Below are 16,162 nucleotides of genomic sequence, written 5' to 3'. Positions count from 1 at the left end.
CATAACAGAAGACAACATGTTAGATTTCATACTACTAACGAACTAATGCTATAGTATAGCGAGACACGACCCAACACAGGGCCTGTAGACAACAACGGCATATTGGCGAAGTAAAGGAGAGAATGTAACAAGGAAATCGTGGATGACCGAATACTGTACAGACCGTGAGTTAGTAACATAGAAGGGAATTGGAAAAGAGAGCATGATGGAATATCAAACGGTTATCGTACACATAAAACGCCGTCGTCATTGGTGGATGCAGAGTATTACTTCTTCTGCTCTGCGTAAGGGTTGACGCTATACACCTTGATGACGGGCGGGCTCTTGGTCAAATCAGCAGTCACGATAACCTTGCATGCGAGTCAACAAAATGCACATGTATCACTCAGAAGAAATACGCACGGGAACGGTCATGAGCTCCTTGATGTCCTGAATCTTGTGGCCAGCCGGTGTGGTCCTCAAACCCTCAAACACAGGTTGGACCTTGGCGGCAGACAAGAGCCTTTGCTTCGAGGTCTCAGGTGCCTTTTCAGCTTCCATGTCCCTTCCTAACACAATCTCATCTTCATCGGCATCATCCTCGTCAAAGAGGGCCTTCTCGTCATGCACAGAGCGAGATGCAACTTCCATTTTGACTGCGTGGGCCTCAGCGTTCTGCTTAACCTTCTTCAAGTGCTCGTCATCGCTGTTCTCCGCCAACCAGCTAAGGACGTCCCTAGTCGACCAATAGATTTGCAAGGTATGCGAGTGCTCATCATAAACGTGGTTCTAGTTCAAACAATCAGATTTCTTCTCGTGAATCAGTTCTGAAACACTTACGTCAATAGGCATTTGGTCGACATGGACCCGCTTCTCAATGCCAAACTCGGGGACAAGAACGTCAAACGCAGCATCAAGGACACTAACAACCTTGGCTGGACGAATGACAGGACCATATCGCTGGGTGAGGTCCGAGATTAGAACACATAAGTAGAGATGGGTCGACTGCTCCTGTGCCAAATTTGCCGAGTCCCTTTTGCTGTTCATAAAAATCAGTACACCAAACCAGTTATTGATAAAAATGACACAAACATGTTGCACTGTTGAGCAATCTTTGCAACAGCGTCACGGTCCATGGAGAATTTAGGTTCCACTGTGATTCGTCAGAACATGACAAAGACGGTTACAAAGCGTAACTCACCTCCACCCTGCAAAACTGATTCGAGTTGACGGTGCACAAGAACATCCGCGTAGCGCCGGATAGGAGAGGTAAAATGAGTGTAGAGGGGCACGCTCAAAGCATAGTGGTTGTATTTCGCGATATCGAGCATGCCGGCGCAGAAGTATTTGGCTCGCTGAGTAGCTTTGTGGGAGATCAGCTCCAACACCATGCGGGCAGTAGGGTTTGTGATCGCCTCGAATGACTTCATGAGGGCACCACTAGAGGAGACATCAACTGCAATATTGAGTCGATTGGCACGTTCAATGAAAAGATTCTGTACAAAGTTGTAACTGGAAAGAGATTACGGATGCGATAATAACTCACGAGGCGTCTCTCGAGCGGCGTGTCATGTCTACGAAGCAAGGCCTGCTCGGGAAGGTGAACGGCAATACGTTGCGCAACGGTGATATTAGTTAGTAGCATGAACTATAATTATTCAGATCAGTCTTCAATATAGCTGAGGTACGAATTAAACACAAACCTCTTCAACGACGTCGTTTGCATCGCTGTTCTCGGTCTGCTCGCAGTCCACTGGTCGGCCGCTTTCATCCAGGGTAAACTTGAGGCGCTTAGACGATAGGCTGACAGCGCCATCCTGGATGCGCGTAGCACGAAGTTGCTTTGCGAGACCATTCAGAACCTTGATGTCATGTACAATAGCTGATGTATTGTGTTCCGGAGCGACCACGAGATCACCTAGAATGTGACCGTCGATAGCTTTCTGAGCGTCGGTATATGACAGTTTCGCGCAAGATCTAATATTAAATGAATTCAATTATGCTATGCACGGGAATATAACACTTACTTAATGACGGTCTTGCCCAACCACCTGTTGACGATTTTGCCTTCCTTGGTCATGGTAAAGACAGCCGAGAATGCCAGACGTTCAACACCAGGGTTAAGACTGCACGCCTCTTCGCTGATAGTGGGAGGAAGCATGGGGACGGCGCGCTGCACGAGATACACGCTGGTTGCCCTCTTGCGAGCATCGCGGTCAAGAGCAGTGTTAGGCTTGACGAAATAAGAGACATCAGCGACGTGCACGCCCACGTCATAAGTGCCATCGTCGTTGGCCTTAATGGACAGTGCGTCATCAAGGTCCTTTGCAGTCTCAGGATCAATAGTAAAGATGCGCTCTTCACGAAGATCCTTCCGAACCTCAAACTCCCTCTCTGGTACACTGTATATGGTATTGTCAGCTCATATCTTGAGAGAGGTAACCAAGAACCCACGTCCAGGGTGTGGGAGGCAGGCATTTAAGAACGCTGTCCGAGAATTCCTCTGTAGGGAAATTGCAGTCCTTTAACAAAGCACTAGTTTCAACTTCGATATCTCCAATGGGGCCAAGCTCTTCAGCCAAAGTACCGAATGGGTGGAGCGAACTAATGGGCTATGACAGAAGCGTCAATAGAGTCGACATACAATCCAAAATACACTGACGTGACGCTTGATACAAGCAACGAACAGCTTGTCTGCATAGGCCTCAGAGTTCTGGACGAAGTCCGCAGGTGCTTGTTCAGTCGGAATGGCAATGAGCGGTACTCGCTTATCGGTGGGCTTAAACCACACGATCTTGGGGCGTTCTATGGGTCCGCGCCTGGGCTCGTCGCCACGATCGCCTTCACGTTCCCTGCGCTCAGCCTCCTGCTTCTCCTTAGTCGCAGCGGATGAAGGGCGCAACAGGCCAAGAGTGCCAGAGAAGAGTTGACCAGGCATACGCTCAACAACTGCAACGACGTGCCCCGCAAACTGAGGCTTGACATCATCGGTAACCCTGACAGAAACAAACGACTGAGTGAATGGTCCAACGGGAAAAAAAAAAACGCAAACGTACTCCTCATCTTCGAACAGCATTAAACCTTGGCCCTCGACTTCAACGTCATCCTTTTTCTTGTCGTCCCGGCGTACTGAAGACGACTTCAAGTCATAGGCGGAGTTCTCTTCCTTCTTGCGCTTCTTCTCTTCCTTCTCCTTCTTCGTTCCCCATACTTCATCAACATCAAGAAGCTCCACGGCGACAATATCACCCTCCAGAGCACGATTACGGTCCTTGGATCCACAAATGTAGATGTCGGCGTCGAGAACCTCGGTAGCAACGTATGCGTCTGAGCGATTGCGTTTGTTGACTCGTAAGATCCCAACAACTAGTTTTCCTGCTGCAAGAAGTGGCGGCAGCGAAGCCTGAGGTAGGTAAGGAGCGAAAAGAGATTTGCGTTGGGGCTGGTTAGATTGTTGCTGAAGCTGCGATTGGAACTGTTGCTGCTGTTGTTGCTGCTGCTGCAGTAAGCTGACACCGCCCATATTCAGACCCATCATGTTCGCAGCCATCATGTTTGGAAGCATGTTGGGGAACGAGAAAGATGGCATCTTGTGATGGTGGCCCCCAGCCGCAGCACGGAACTGCTGCAAGCTTTGAAGCTGCGCTTGTGCTTGAGCAAGATCAGCGGCGAATGCATTGTTGCCTTGGATGGCGCCAACACCTCCATCTGAACAATCATGAATATCAGATGCGCAGGCAAACGAGTATAAAACTTACTGATGCGCCAGCTAGAATCAACTCGAGAAGTGGTGCGAGAGTGACCACCAAAGCCAGGAGGAGGTGCAAAACCGTCATCGAAACCGTCCTGACCACTGTAAGGAAAGCTGATTGACCCCTGAGCGGGACCGGGTTTGTTGACAACATTGACGCTGTGTCGTCTGCCGTGGCCGCGTGGGAGACCAGCTGGCTGATTATCGAGACCAAGACCGAGATTGCTCATGCTATTGAATTGGCCCATAGGGGAGTTGAAAGCGTTAACACCTAAATTTCCACCCATATTGGTCGGTAATGTGCTTTGGACACGCCTGTGCCTGTTTGGGACCAATCCCGGAGTTTGCAGTGAAAGGACCTGGTTCGAAGCGAGCTGCTGCTGGTACAAAGCTTGTTGTTGTTGCTGAAGCGCCTCAATCTGGTTCTGGAGGGCAATCTATAATAATTTTAGTGACACAAAGCATGCAACACGATTGGCACATACCTGTTCAGCCATAATCCCTGTGAAGTCACCTTCAGGCTTCCTATGGGGTTGTTCATCCGAAGGAAAGTTGGGTTGTTGCTGAGGGAACTGGAATCTGACATCTTCCTCGTTGATAGGCAGACCAACGGGAACATTAGAGCTAGTTCTTCTACGCGCTCCAAACATGAAACCAGGGGCAAGCTGCGGACGACCAGTGGGTCCGAGAACATCCTGTTCTTGTGCTGCGAGAGCGGCGAAACGAGGAGCCATGAAACTTTGAGACTGGGAGCGAGGCTGGTGCCCTTGTTGATGTGGGTAGAAATGTTCAGGGATTTCGCCGTCTTCGAATGAAGCTCCGGTACCATCTTCGGCATCTTCCATCATCGCGCCTAGGTGAGGCGAGAAGGAGTTATAGTTACCGGGAACACCAGCGGTGCCTAGCGAAACAGCTTTGCGGTGCCTAACGGCATCTGCGAGGTTGGGCCCAGGGAAAGAAGAAGCACCTGGCTGGAACACTAGTGCATTAACTGGAAGGCTTGAAGGTTGTGCTTGCGGAGCGTGCATAGAAGCAGCGAGCGAATTATTGATGCCAGGAGAGGAAGATTGGTTTGGAGGCGAAGTTGTCTTCAGGTCTGCGATGACTCTCTGTAAAGAAGACAAAGCATCGCTTGATTCTGATGCGGAAGGGGGTGCAGGCGAAGAGGAATGGCCGGTCATGCCGCGTGTACCCTGAGACGCAGAAGGTTGACCTTTGCGGTGATTACCATTTCGTGTGGCACCACCGGTCTGGCTCTTGCTACGAGGTTCGGCTTTCTTAGGCTCGGGAGCTTTCCTGTTGGTGTCTGAACCAGACTCGGTGCCGCCAGTAGCAGACACCCCTGTTTGAGGTTTCTTGTTACCAGACCTAGAGGAAGGCCTTGGGGCACCTTGGAGGTTGCCGGCTGCGGAAGAAGGTCTAGCATTAGATGAAGTTCTCTTCGAATTTCTGTTTGATACAGAAGGGGGCCTCTTTTCGTCCTTCTTCGGCAGGTTATGTGTTTGAGTGAATTCGTCGGTCATTTCGTTCGTATCGTACGGAGGCAGGAAACTATTACAGGATGTCCAACGTTTTTTTGGATTATCTGTTTTCTGGAAGAATGTGAACTAGAGTTATCTGGCCAAATGTTCATCAGTTGCACAAGGTTGATTCTGAAAAGCTGACCTTGTCAGGCAGGAATGTGAAGATTATGTCGTCTTTGCCCTGTAGGGCGAGTGAGGGATTATGAAGAGTGAATGCCGTGTATAGGCGTGGAAGGGATCTTAAAGCTGGTCGTCGTAGGTCAACTTTGACTGAGTTCATTTTCCTATCACATCCGCAGGCTAATATTTCTCACGCAGCCCAAGTCGGTAGCGGATGCAAGGGACCGAAGCAAATTGGAGCCGATCCCAATTATCTAGTATTGGTAGAAAGTACGGTCTATCTGTCTATAAATCTCGCAGCCCCTCTACGGGAACGATCATGCCTTGGTGAGTTTGTTGATGATCGCGCTCGTGTACTCCATGGTCGAGGCCTTCCCACCCAAATCCCCCGTAATCGTCTTACCTTCCGCAATCGTCTATAATGTGTGCATCGTAAGAAACACAACATACACGTAATAGGAAAAACATCCTTACACTAAGAGCAGCCTCTTCGATCTGGGCGGCATGCCCATTCAAGTTCATGTGTCTATACAAGGTATCCCGGATCAGCTTAGAAGCCAACACAGTTCCCGAGGTTCACGTACCTCAGCATCATGAGAGAAGATAGAAGGAGAGCAGTAGGATTAGCTAATCCCTTCCCTAAATTTGACCATCTCGGTATTGGTTATATACCTAAAGTAAAGATGAGCCGTACCTGCAATATCGGGAGCCGATCCGTGCACGGCTTCGAAAATCGATGCATCCTACGGAAGAGGACAGAAGCCTTTAGCTTGAGCCGCTTAAAGGGAAATGCGACCTACACGACCAATGTTGCCAGATGGCGTCAAGCCGAGGCCACCAATCAATCCAGCGCACATGTCCGACAAAATATCGCCATAAAGATTGGGCATCACCATGACCCGGTTGGAGTAAGGTTGGGGATTCTGCACAATCTAGAAAATGTCCTCAGCTGTGCTCATCGCTATATCGGCTTCGTGTTGATTTACCTGTAAACAGACACGATCCAAAAGGTCTTCATCGTAGGCGATACCCGGGAAGTCTTTCGAAACTTGCCGACATGCGGACAAAAACATGCCATCCGACATTTTCCTGTTTTCAATCGATATTCATGCGTAATTCTTAGCTAAGGTATCACTCACATAATATTGGCCTTATGGACAGCCGTGACTCGCTTCCTTCCGCTAGCTTGTGCGTAATGAAAGGCATAACGAGCCACGCGCTCAGAGGCATCCCATGTGATGAGTTTGATGGATTGGACCACCCCATCCACGATCTGGAACACCCACGTAAGTGATACTCATGCATCATAAGGTGAACCTACCTCGTGCTCAATACCCGAGTACTCTCCCTCGGTGTTTTCCCGAATCAGAACGGTGTTAACGTTGTCGTAAGGAGTCTTAAAGCCCTTGATCGAAACACACGGACGAACGTTCGCGAAAAGTTTAAACGTCCGACGCAAAGTCAAGTTCAAAGAGACGTGGCCCTTTCCAACTTGAGGACCCTCAGCATATGTGTGAATCACAGTAAAAACGGGGCGCACTTGGAGTTGCCAGCGGTCCTGAGAATAGGATTTAGTGTTTTGCTTCATTCCGGCCATAATCAGACGCACCTTTCAGAGCAACAGTGTTCTTCTTTACAGAATTGATGGCAGCATCCGGGATAACCGTTTTCCCACCTTTTAAAACGGGAGTGACGCTAACTTCCTCCCACTCGATGGGGACCTATTGAACTTGTAAGTCGCGTTCATCTCAAACGAGACTACAAACGAACGTTTGCAGCAGCGTATATGTTTTTGACTGATTCGCTGATCTCTGGGCCGATACCTAAACTCTGACGTCAAACAACTGAATCTCAACAGGACGAGCAACCTGACCGTCTCCAGGAATCAAAGTCACGGTGTATTTACCCTGCCAACTGAGTAAGGGCTATAACACGAAGATTATTGCAAAACTCACGTTGCTACCCTTGTGCCCAGCAAAAGCAGCAGTCGGGGAGGCAGAAGCATACCGTCTGAATGGCTACAACGTAAACGTAAGCGCCAACCCGAATAACCAGAAAATACAAATCGGTCAACCTGAGCGGACCTAAATGTGCCCTGCGCAACACCAACAACCGACCGGTGAGCCAACATTTTTGTTTGGGAAAAGTCAAGGTGTGTCTGGATGAAAAAGTTGAGGCCTTGCAGACAAGTTCTATTCTGGGAACAACGAAAACACCGGATGGATCCGGAGTCCGGACGACGAGCGCAATACCATTGCCAGGTGCCTTTTGTTCGCTTTCACATGAAAGCACACTAACTTTAAGTCTGTATCTAAACAGTGGTCGGCTTTGGTCGCACTTCGTTTGGTTCAGCTCAGTAAGCACTACCGCACGGTGTCACTGCGATGACAATTGCAACCCGACTGGCGGTGACTAGGAGTATTAATTTGACCTGCCATGTTTAACTTGTATGTAGGCTTCTTGAATTTCAGACAAATATACACCGACTGGTGCGTCGATTTCCAGACCATTAAAGCGATTTTTGGTATTCATAAATATAGGAGGATGCGGCGGCCTACGACGTACAGCCTTCCCACTTCTGTCAGACAAAGTGGAAAGCCTGCCGCCGTCACTCGCGGCCGCCAGTGGTAAGTTTCTCACCTATTCAGCCTATTCCAGCGGTTGTAGTAATAGTCGTTCACCATGCTGAAGTTGGCATGATGACAGCCATCGGCTGCCGGAAGGGCGAAATTTTGAAACATGATGATGCACCAGGCTTTCAGGTGGTGGGTTTGGGAGAGATTTGGAAGGGACGGCGGTGCGGCCGAGCGTGCTGTTAGCGTGAACAGCCGTGGCAAGCCTATGATAAAGCGAGCGCTGTGCCACACTGAGGTCCCAGGTGCAATAATTCGGAGGTGGGGGGGGTGTCAGTACTGGCATGTGCGGCTGGCAGGGAAGGTGAACTAGTGGGTAAATCCTCACACTGCGGTATTTGCAAGCTCATACGTGCGGCCGTGGGGCTAGATAAAACCCCTGTGACATGGGTAGCACACATTCATGAACATAAATTGAAATCAAAGATGGGAGTGAGGTGGATGGTGGCTCCGACATGACTGAATATGTCAGAGGCTTAGCAAGAACATTTTTGATGTACACATCAGTGCCAGTAAGCATCTCGGCATCCATTTTGAGAGACAAAGATTAATTTTCGCGCCATTGATAGGCACACCCGGCGCATCTGGAATTCGATCATCAAACTGGTTATCATAGACACCAGTAATACTGACCTGTAAACTGATCCCAGGAAGCCACGAATCAGCGCCAAGTGTCGCAAATTCAGTTGAGATGAAACACATACATGTTGTCATGGGCTCATCTGCAGATCGGATCTGCAACTGATAGAAATATGCGCGGGGATGACTGCACTTGTCACAAGTGACTATGGGTTGTGGATCAACAATTCCACTTCCTGCATTGTGAAAGAAAAGAAAAGACTAACTCGCGGTAGAATCGGCATCTCGCCACGTCTCCTCTCCTCCGAGTACATCGTCTACTTCCTTGCGCTTCATACGCGAGCGGGAAGTCATCTATAACGCGGTCATGATAAAGGACTGCAATATAATTTTAAAATGATTCGAGTACACACTTGCTTCGAGATCGGAAATTCGTATGGACACGAATTGCAATGCCCATTTATTGTACCCTGTCTCTGAGGATATAACGAGCATATTAGCGCATGTCGGGCAGAACAGCATGTAAACAGGCGTGCTGAGGTTGTCGAAACAAAACCGGATTCAAGTTGCCAACACTGTCCGGAATTCAAATTCGGAGATTAGGATTTGAGGGTTTGGACGAAATTAGAATTCAAAATTGGTAATCACAGTTGACCGTCTGACTCCGACTTACGGTCACTTACCTGACTGGCGAAGAATTTGATTGCAAGCAACGAGTCAACCTGCGGATCACTGATTCAGTCACCTATATAGCTAGTGCTAGTGCTGACTCCTGAGCACCCAAAGTTCGAGTAAATTGCATCCCAGACCAAGGGGAACAATTTCTGGAGTACGCAGCCCCAGCCACAGCCACAGATTCCCTTATCCTGCAAACTGAAGTTGACCATCACACCGATAGTCACCGAGAAGAGCTCAAGCGCTCACTGATGCCTTTGGACCATGTATCACAACAGCACCCTGATGTAGGGTCCGTTCTCGCTCGTCATCAAACCATAGACGACGCAGGCACTCTCGCTAGCATCGATCGTCCTCCATCTGAACATCCACCTGCCAAGATCTATCATCCCCTATCAATCCATGTGCTAGCCCTCCTCATGCCTGCGTCAATATTTGGAGTCCTCGCACGGCTTGGCCTGCAAGCGCTCGCAACGTACAATGGGGAAAGTATTTTCCCGTTGGCTTACGTCCAGGCCACGGGGTGCTTTATCATGGGCGTTGGATTAAGAATGAAAGTACCATTTGGTAATTTGTATGTGTGCATTCTATCTTCACATTGCCTAGCCTTTCATACATTTCCGCAGCTATGGTCCGTTATACACGGCCTTGACCACTGGTCAGTACCTCTGGTATCAGACCATAATACCTAGTAACCTGCCACAGGGTTCTGTGGATCATTAACAACATTTTCTGGGTGGCAGGTGGATATCTTTGATTCGTGGGTGAATAGTGGTCAGTTCTACAGAGGCGGGCTTCGAGATGTGAGTAGACCCTTATTTTTTTCGCGGTTCGAATCTTGATGGTGTGTTCCTTTTACGTTTGACAGTTCATGGACGGTTTGACGAAGACTTGGGTCACCCTCGTGTTGTCGCTGGCGTCATTGAATTTTGGAGTATATGTCTGTGGAGTAGCTCAGCCGTACTTTCCGGCCCCTCGACCGCCAAGCAAGACTGTCCGATACACGCTTACCATCCTTGCGATCCTCACATACGCAGCGACCCTTCCAACGTACTTCTTTTTGCCACACAATTTCCGCCACCAAGCGACCGCTGCTCTCCTATTTTCCTTCCCTGGCACATTAACTCGGTATCTTCTGTCCATAAATTTGAATCCCCGCTTGAAGACTATGCCTCTTGGGACTCTTACGGCGAACTCACTTGGGACCGCTCTCCTAGGTTTTTTCCATGTACTCCAAGGCTTGCCATCTGCAGTTTCCCCAGAGACTTGCTCGTTGCTTCAGGGTTTAGGAGATGGGTATTGCGGTTGTCTAACAACAATCAGCACCTTTGCTGCGGAGATTGGCACATTGCCAGGATGGAAGGCTGTTTCATATACCGTCACCAGTTGGATCACTGGGCAATTATTGTTGCTGGTTATTATGGGATCTTCATTTTGGGGTGGCCATGTCAAAGAACAGATGACATGCAGTTTCCAGACGTCGTGAGTTGCAAATAGAGCCAAGTATTACATACAAATGTGCTAGGAAGAGGGTTCATGTGTTCGATGTGCTCCGAGGTCTGTAGGTGTTCCTTGTGGCCTAAATTTTTGCTAAAGTCTGCTGTGATCGAAGCATCGCAGCTGTGAAGACGAAAGCGGAGTTTGAATACAGATCTGGAACTTCTCGAGAAACAGGATGCAGACCCACAGCCCGTCAGCCCGTCTGACTTAAAGTGTGAACGTTATGTCCCGTCCACCCGAGCTTGAGGAGGAGCAGGTCGAGCTTGAGGAGGAAGAGGTCATTAGTGGTATTGGTGAGGGCGACGAGGTCATGGAGGAAGTTGAAGAAGGTTACAGTGCGTATCAACCTATCTTTCATTCCGGACTTTCATAAGTTGTAACTTTCTTTGCGCGTTTTTTTGGAGACGGGGAAATCTATCGAGAGCTTGCTAATTGCTCGTTTCAGCATCATCTACTCCTACATCTACCCTTACATGGATTAGCTGGTTTTGCTCCCTGCCTGGGCACGAGTACTTCTGTGAAGTATCGGAAGATTTTATCGAGGATGATTTCAACCTCACCGGCTTGAATGCCATGGTACCTTTCTGGAAGGAGGCAATGGAGATGGTGTTGGACGTGGAGCCTGGTACGTTGCATTATTTCATTCAGTGGCGTCACCATCTTATTCGCTCCGAGACGAAGATTCGTCAAAAATACCCGACGTGTCAATCGTCGAAGCATCAGCTGAATTATTGTATGGTCTAGTACATCAACGTTATATACTAACGCGTGCTGGATTGCAAGCAATGGTGAGTTAGGCATATCGTGCGCTAACACACTTGATCGAGTCGATCATTCTTTCTCACAGGTCGATAAGTATGAAAATGCCCTCTTTGGCGTCTGCCCGCGTGTATATTGCATGGGCTGCAATGTTGTTCCTTCTGGTCGTTCTGATCTCCCCGGCCTCGACACTGTTAAACTTTTCTGTCCCAATTGCAATGATATCTATGCACCACCGAGTAGTCGCTTCCAAGGGGTCGATGGTGTGTGAGCTGTGTCTTTGCTGACCCTTAGTACTTCTCACCAATGTCTCGAGGGACGTAGGGGCCTTCTTTGGAACTACATTTGCGCACCTATTTTTCCAGAGTTATCGCGAACTTGCCCCAGCGCCGTTCTACAAACCTTCGTCTTCGCCGGGATCATCCATGTCTCCCGGACGCTCGCCACACAGTGGCTCGGGTAGTAGTTCCTCGCGACCTTCACCCTTCGTCAATCCAAATCCGCATGGGGGGCAGAAACGCCCTGCAGGCCACCTTTATCAACCACGAATATATGGTTTCAAAGTTAGTGAACGAGCCAAGACTGGACCCCGGATGCAATGGTTGCGGGTGAGACCGGAGAGCCCAGATGAATTGGATATGGTGGACTGGAGAGGCCGGTGGATAGATGATGAGGAATATGACGAGGAGGAGGACATTGACGAGGATGATCGGTTAATGGAGGACTTTGATGCGGTAGGGGTATATAAGCTCAGCGCGGGGACATGTTCACTCATGCAAGCTGCTTTGCCTCTTACAGGAAACTCTTGAAGACGATGAAGAGGAGGAGGAAGAGGAAGAGGAGGAAGAAGAAGAGGAAGGAGGCTCGCGGAGGCACCTAACCCGAGGTGAGCAATACGCCGATTCGCCTCGGCCACCTACACCCATCCACCTCCCCTCTTCCGCACGGACATCGCCGACATCCATTGCAGTGCCTCATATAGAAGACAACGTGGTTACCTCGGGGCGCGCCACAGGAAGGGTGAAAGTCGTGCGGCAATACTAAGACGAGTGTTGCGGCACAGAGCGGGCTCATGAGACTTTGCCGCACAGATTATCTAGGTTTCAAATGTCTTATTTGCGCATCCATGACTGCAATCACAGCATAGATCACATAATAGTGTACAACACTGCATACATGTCTTTGACTTGTTCTAATCTTTATGTATGTCATTGTCACGAACAGTTGTGGGAATATATTTGAAAAGAAACTGTACAGTACCATCAGCCACAATTGAGCACACGTGACTCTTGGAAAGAGGCAGATTTGGACGCCAGCAACAACCGCACATCCTCAAGATCTCGTCAAGAAAATGGCACGAAGCAGTGAGTGACTTGGTTGAATCTTTGGTACCGCTCATCGTGAATGTCAATATAGACTTGCGCCAGGGCCTAAACAAGGGCTATCCCACTACTGCCATTCCCAAGACCTCGCGCCCCAGCCACCGCAAGGGTATTCAATCAACAAAAAACAAGTTCGTGCGATCTGTCGTGCGGGAAGTTTCTGGCTTTGCGCCATATGAGCGTCGGGTACTTGAGTTGTTGAGAAACGCCAAGGTGCGTTGATCTTATCGTGTGCCAGTCAAGTTTCTTACATACGTGATGAATATCTAGGATAAGAAGGCAAGAAAATTGACGAAGAAACGAGTGGGTGTGATGGCAAACTCATTTGGATGTTTGACTGATGTATTCATTAGCTTGGTACACTCCTTCGCGCAAAGCGCAAGTTGGAGGAGCTCGGTAACATTATACAGGAGAGCAGGAGAGCGCATTGAGGGGTGATTATACTACTGCCTGCTACAATTTCATGTTATGCTATGACTCAGATCTATGCTTTGACGGTGACACCGGCGAGACTTGGTTCCGTACGGGCCCCGATGATTTGTCATAATGACTCATCATGTATCATGAAGTGAGTAATAAGTCGGTCTTTGTCGGTGATCATCCAATGCCTTGACATCCCGGTGTACTTGCGCGTTACCTGCCGACGTCCATAGAGGTTTATCTGTGCGATAGTTCTATGTAGTTGAGTGAATAAAATACAATAACCGACTGTTTTCGGGGATTGCTCATATGCCGATCGGAGCTCGACGAGCGTTTGCGTCAGACTACTTTACGTACTTTTTTCAACTCATACTTACCAATACCCTTTTCCATTTTTTCCCTTTTACTTAACTACAGCGATGTCCTTGGCTGTACCACCGCCTAATCGTAGTCGTGCTTCTTCTACAAACATACGTCCTGCACTCACCATAAACACGTTGGGAAGGCGTCGTTCTTCTTCCCTCATTCTCCCTATACAGAAATCTGAACCGTCCACACCATCTCTCGAGGATAGTTCACATCTTGAACCCTCTCAATTACTTGCCTCACCTGAACCGGACCAGAAACCTACCATGTTCGCAGTGATCGCTTCCACTTTTTTAGATCTATTGCACGTGCCCACAGCTCACTCTATAAGCTGGTCCACTCCTTCGTCTCCGCAGTCTACCGTGCAGGACGAATTTGTCTTACCAATATCTGCATCCTCGCAGCAGACAACATTTGGTGACATTTCTAACGACCAGAATGCCCCTCCCACGCATGCTCGCTGGTGGCGCCCTCCGTCGGTTCGTTCTACACACCTTCCCACCCTAGTCAATCTGATCTTTACTATTCTAGGTGCACGCTCCTATACTGCTGGTGATGCTGCTCTTCCCGCTAACAACGGCGGTCGTACTATTGTCGCTTTATTCCTTACCCATTTCCGTTGCTTTCCCGAGAACGCTACCCGAGCTCGCGGCGCTAGGCCGTGAGCTCCATGCATATTCACAAAGTCGTCCGCTACATTTAGCTCACGTCATCGGCGTCTTGTCTGTAACTGCTGTATGGAAGCATGCTTGGTCGATCCCAGGCAGCGTCATTTGGGTAAGCAATCTTCATCTCATCTTATTTTTGGTTGGTAGATTTACGTGCATCGTTTTTCAACAAAAATAGAATGTGTTAGCGGGGGCTCTGTTTCATCCAGTTCTGGCTACATTGCTCCTCTCTGCATTGACTACACTGGGTTCTATTTTTGCAACTCTTTTGTGTGTACCTTTAGCACCATCTCTATCGCGCCTATTCCCCCGCGCACTCCAAATAACCCGTATTGCTCTGGAGGGAGAATCCAATTTGTCTACCGGAAAAAAATCAAATTCGCCGACCTGGGCACGGTTGTCCGTCCTCCGCCTCGTTGGCGTAGTGCCTTGGTCGGGAATTAACATTGCTTGTGGTGTGTGCGGTGTTGCGATCTCCGATTGCCTCCTCGGTGCCTTCATTGGATGCCTCCCTTGGACAGCGGTCACTTGTCAGGTAGGATCATGATTTGCTGAGCTTGGAGTGCCCAAATGACCATTGACGTCAGATCGGTGATATCCTTCAAACCGTTGCATCCACGACTTCGCCATCCCAGCAAACAGTCTCGTCACTGCTGACCTCACCAGACATTCTTGTCAAACTTGCCTTTTTGTCGTTCCTCTCATTGGCACCTATCCTCGGTCGCGAGCGGCTGCGTTCTATGATCTCGGCATCTTCCTCGCCACAATCTGATAGATCAAGCCTTACTCAAGAGGAACGTGTTTCGAGATGGACATGGGTGCAAGAATGGAAGGTTCGGTTATCTTCGCACTCACGTACGCAACGTGAGGAGCACCAGTTGCTGGAAGCTCTTATTCAAGAGAAGTCTAGTCTTCCTTGAGGAATCTGCCGCGCTTCATATCACATCGATTATGACTTCATCTATTCACGACGGCATCCGGGATCCGGGAGGTTGCGTCCATCTTGCCTGCAACGACAACTATAATCCCACGACAAGAACGCGTTATCATCTGGCTCGGGCTCCATTAAGCATCACTTTGATACCCTTGATTCATATTTACCCACCCTCGATACGTCCTTCGACTTCGACTAACGCATTGCTTCCATCTGTCTATTCATCAAGTAACGCCATTTAATGACCTAACTTGTATCTCGTACATCAATTCAATCGCATACAAGCTACGCAATTCACTGACATATAGCTATTTGTCTTCTTGATCCAATGGCATTATGCCTTACTATTAGGGTGGTCACTGTTTACCGAGTTTTTCTATCTTACTTTGCGGCGCATATTTGGGCGCCGGGATATTTAACGGAGCTTGTGCTCCACAGATGATCATGGTATATATATCGTTGTGCTTATCGGGTATGATGTCAAGCACATCGGGAAAACTTACGAAGTGCGGAGTCAAAGTTCAATTGAGTGAAGGTTTCATTACACTGGGCGTGCCATAATAATTGGGGTGGATTAACTCCGGAATGCGCAGGGTGGACTCCTTCAAACTCCTCCCAGCCTACCAAGTTACAAACTCGGAGTTATCCTTGGAGATCAGGTACGTGAGTATAGCGATTTATGAATTATGTTATGAAGACTTTACGGCTGCGGAAATCGTTCTTTGTCCTCGACTAATCCATGAATGCCGGTGGCAAAACAATTTGCAGCTGGGACTCCCCTCTGACCTGTGTGTCAGGATTCGCGCTCGTCGCGATCGGTTGTCTCATTGTGACTGTAGCCAGTCAAACGCAGCCACACGTGCGGTATACATG

General features: G+C 48.9%; 7 protein-coding genes across 7 annotated transcripts; 4 read left to right on the top strand and 3 right to left on the bottom strand.

Annotated features, from left to right (window-relative positions):
* Positions 1-2: 2 nt before the first annotated feature.
* Positions 3-5,509, bottom strand: DFJ58DRAFT_769737 (SSD1 protein). The gene is made up of 14 exons (XM_041389031.1): positions 5,396-5,509; positions 4,216-5,347; positions 3,738-4,167; positions 3,036-3,687; positions 2,642-2,975; positions 2,434-2,591; positions 2,007-2,381; positions 1,683-1,956; positions 1,526-1,627; positions 1,181-1,475; positions 1,072-1,132; positions 820-1,018; positions 403-768; positions 3-350 (listed from the first exon to the last, which is right to left on the bottom strand). The coding sequence occupies exons 2-14, from the start codon at positions 5,251-5,253 to the stop codon at positions 267-269; spliced, it is 4,368 nt and encodes a 1,455-aa protein (XP_041247748.1). The 5' UTR covers positions 5,254-5,347; positions 5,396-5,509; the 3' UTR covers positions 3-266.
* A 23-nt stretch (positions 5,510-5,532) lies between these two features.
* Positions 5,533-7,653, bottom strand: DFJ58DRAFT_769729 (uncharacterized protein). Its single transcript, XM_041389030.1, has 14 exons — positions 7,448-7,653; positions 7,329-7,391; positions 7,247-7,280; positions 7,144-7,196; positions 6,983-7,094; positions 6,914-6,931; positions 6,695-6,864; positions 6,513-6,646; positions 6,360-6,462; positions 6,174-6,305; positions 6,068-6,116; positions 5,958-6,012; positions 5,848-5,899; positions 5,533-5,789 (listed from the first exon to the last, which is right to left on the bottom strand). The coding sequence occupies exons 1-14, from the start codon at positions 7,502-7,504 to the stop codon at positions 5,691-5,693; spliced, it is 1,131 nt and encodes a 376-aa protein (XP_041247747.1). The 5' UTR covers positions 7,505-7,653; the 3' UTR covers positions 5,533-5,690.
* Positions 7,654-8,553: 900 nt separating this feature from the next.
* Positions 8,554-9,107, bottom strand: DFJ58DRAFT_714529 (uncharacterized protein; the record flags this gene model as incomplete). Its single annotated transcript, XM_041384033.1, is given in 5 exon segments — positions 8,554-8,590; positions 8,707-8,791; positions 8,852-8,939; positions 8,999-9,055; positions 9,075-9,107. The coding sequence occupies 5 exon segments, from the start codon at positions 9,105-9,107 to the stop codon at positions 8,554-8,556; spliced, it is 300 nt and encodes a 99-aa protein (XP_041247746.1).
* A 404-nt stretch (positions 9,108-9,511) lies between these two features.
* DFJ58DRAFT_654808 (CrcB-like protein-domain-containing protein) lies at positions 9,512-10,746 on the top strand (the record flags this gene model as incomplete). Its single annotated transcript, XM_041381818.1, has 4 exons — positions 9,512-9,834; positions 9,887-9,918; positions 9,966-10,063; positions 10,129-10,746. 4 exons carry the CDS (start codon positions 9,512-9,514, stop codon positions 10,744-10,746), a joined length of 1,071 nt encoding a protein of 356 aa, XP_041247745.1.
* Positions 10,747-10,983: 237 nt separating this feature from the next.
* DFJ58DRAFT_724043 (casein kinase II regulatory subunit-domain-containing protein) lies at positions 10,984-12,563 on the top strand (the record flags this gene model as incomplete). The annotated part of the gene is made up of 6 exons (XM_041385085.1): positions 10,984-11,095; positions 11,206-11,385; positions 11,436-11,548; positions 11,608-11,782; positions 11,844-12,253; positions 12,318-12,563. The coding sequence occupies 6 exons, from the start codon at positions 10,984-10,986 to the stop codon at positions 12,561-12,563; spliced, it is 1,236 nt and encodes a 411-aa protein (XP_041247744.1).
* A 198-nt stretch (positions 12,564-12,761) lies between these two features.
* DFJ58DRAFT_679401 (ribosomal protein L36e) lies at positions 12,762-13,630 on the top strand. The gene is made up of 4 exons (XM_041383179.1): positions 12,762-12,883; positions 12,936-13,114; positions 13,172-13,204; positions 13,255-13,630. Exons 1-4 carry the CDS (start codon positions 12,871-12,873, stop codon positions 13,330-13,332), a joined length of 303 nt encoding a protein of 100 aa, XP_041247743.1. The 5' UTR covers positions 12,762-12,870; the 3' UTR covers positions 13,333-13,630.
* A 110-nt stretch (positions 13,631-13,740) lies between these two features.
* On the top strand, positions 13,741-15,588 carry DFJ58DRAFT_862446 (uncharacterized protein; the record flags this gene model as incomplete). The annotated part of the gene is made up of 4 exons (XM_041394071.1): positions 13,741-14,166; positions 14,219-14,464; positions 14,534-14,890; positions 14,943-15,588. 4 exons carry the CDS (start codon positions 13,741-13,743, stop codon positions 15,273-15,275), a joined length of 1,362 nt encoding a protein of 453 aa, XP_041247742.1. The 3' UTR covers positions 15,276-15,588.
* Positions 15,589-16,162: the final 574 nt, after the last annotated feature.

The sequence above is a fragment of the Suillus subalutaceus genome (genome assembly GCF_016647625.1).
Source record: "Suillus subalutaceus strain FC151 chromosome Unknown DFJ58scaffold_17, whole genome shotgun sequence".
In the NCBI taxonomy this organism is placed as follows: Eukaryota; Fungi; Basidiomycota; class Agaricomycetes; order Boletales; family Suillaceae; genus Suillus; species Suillus subalutaceus.
The sequence above is the reverse complement of the archived record's forward strand: the minus strand, read 5'-3'. Positions and strand labels throughout refer to the sequence as shown.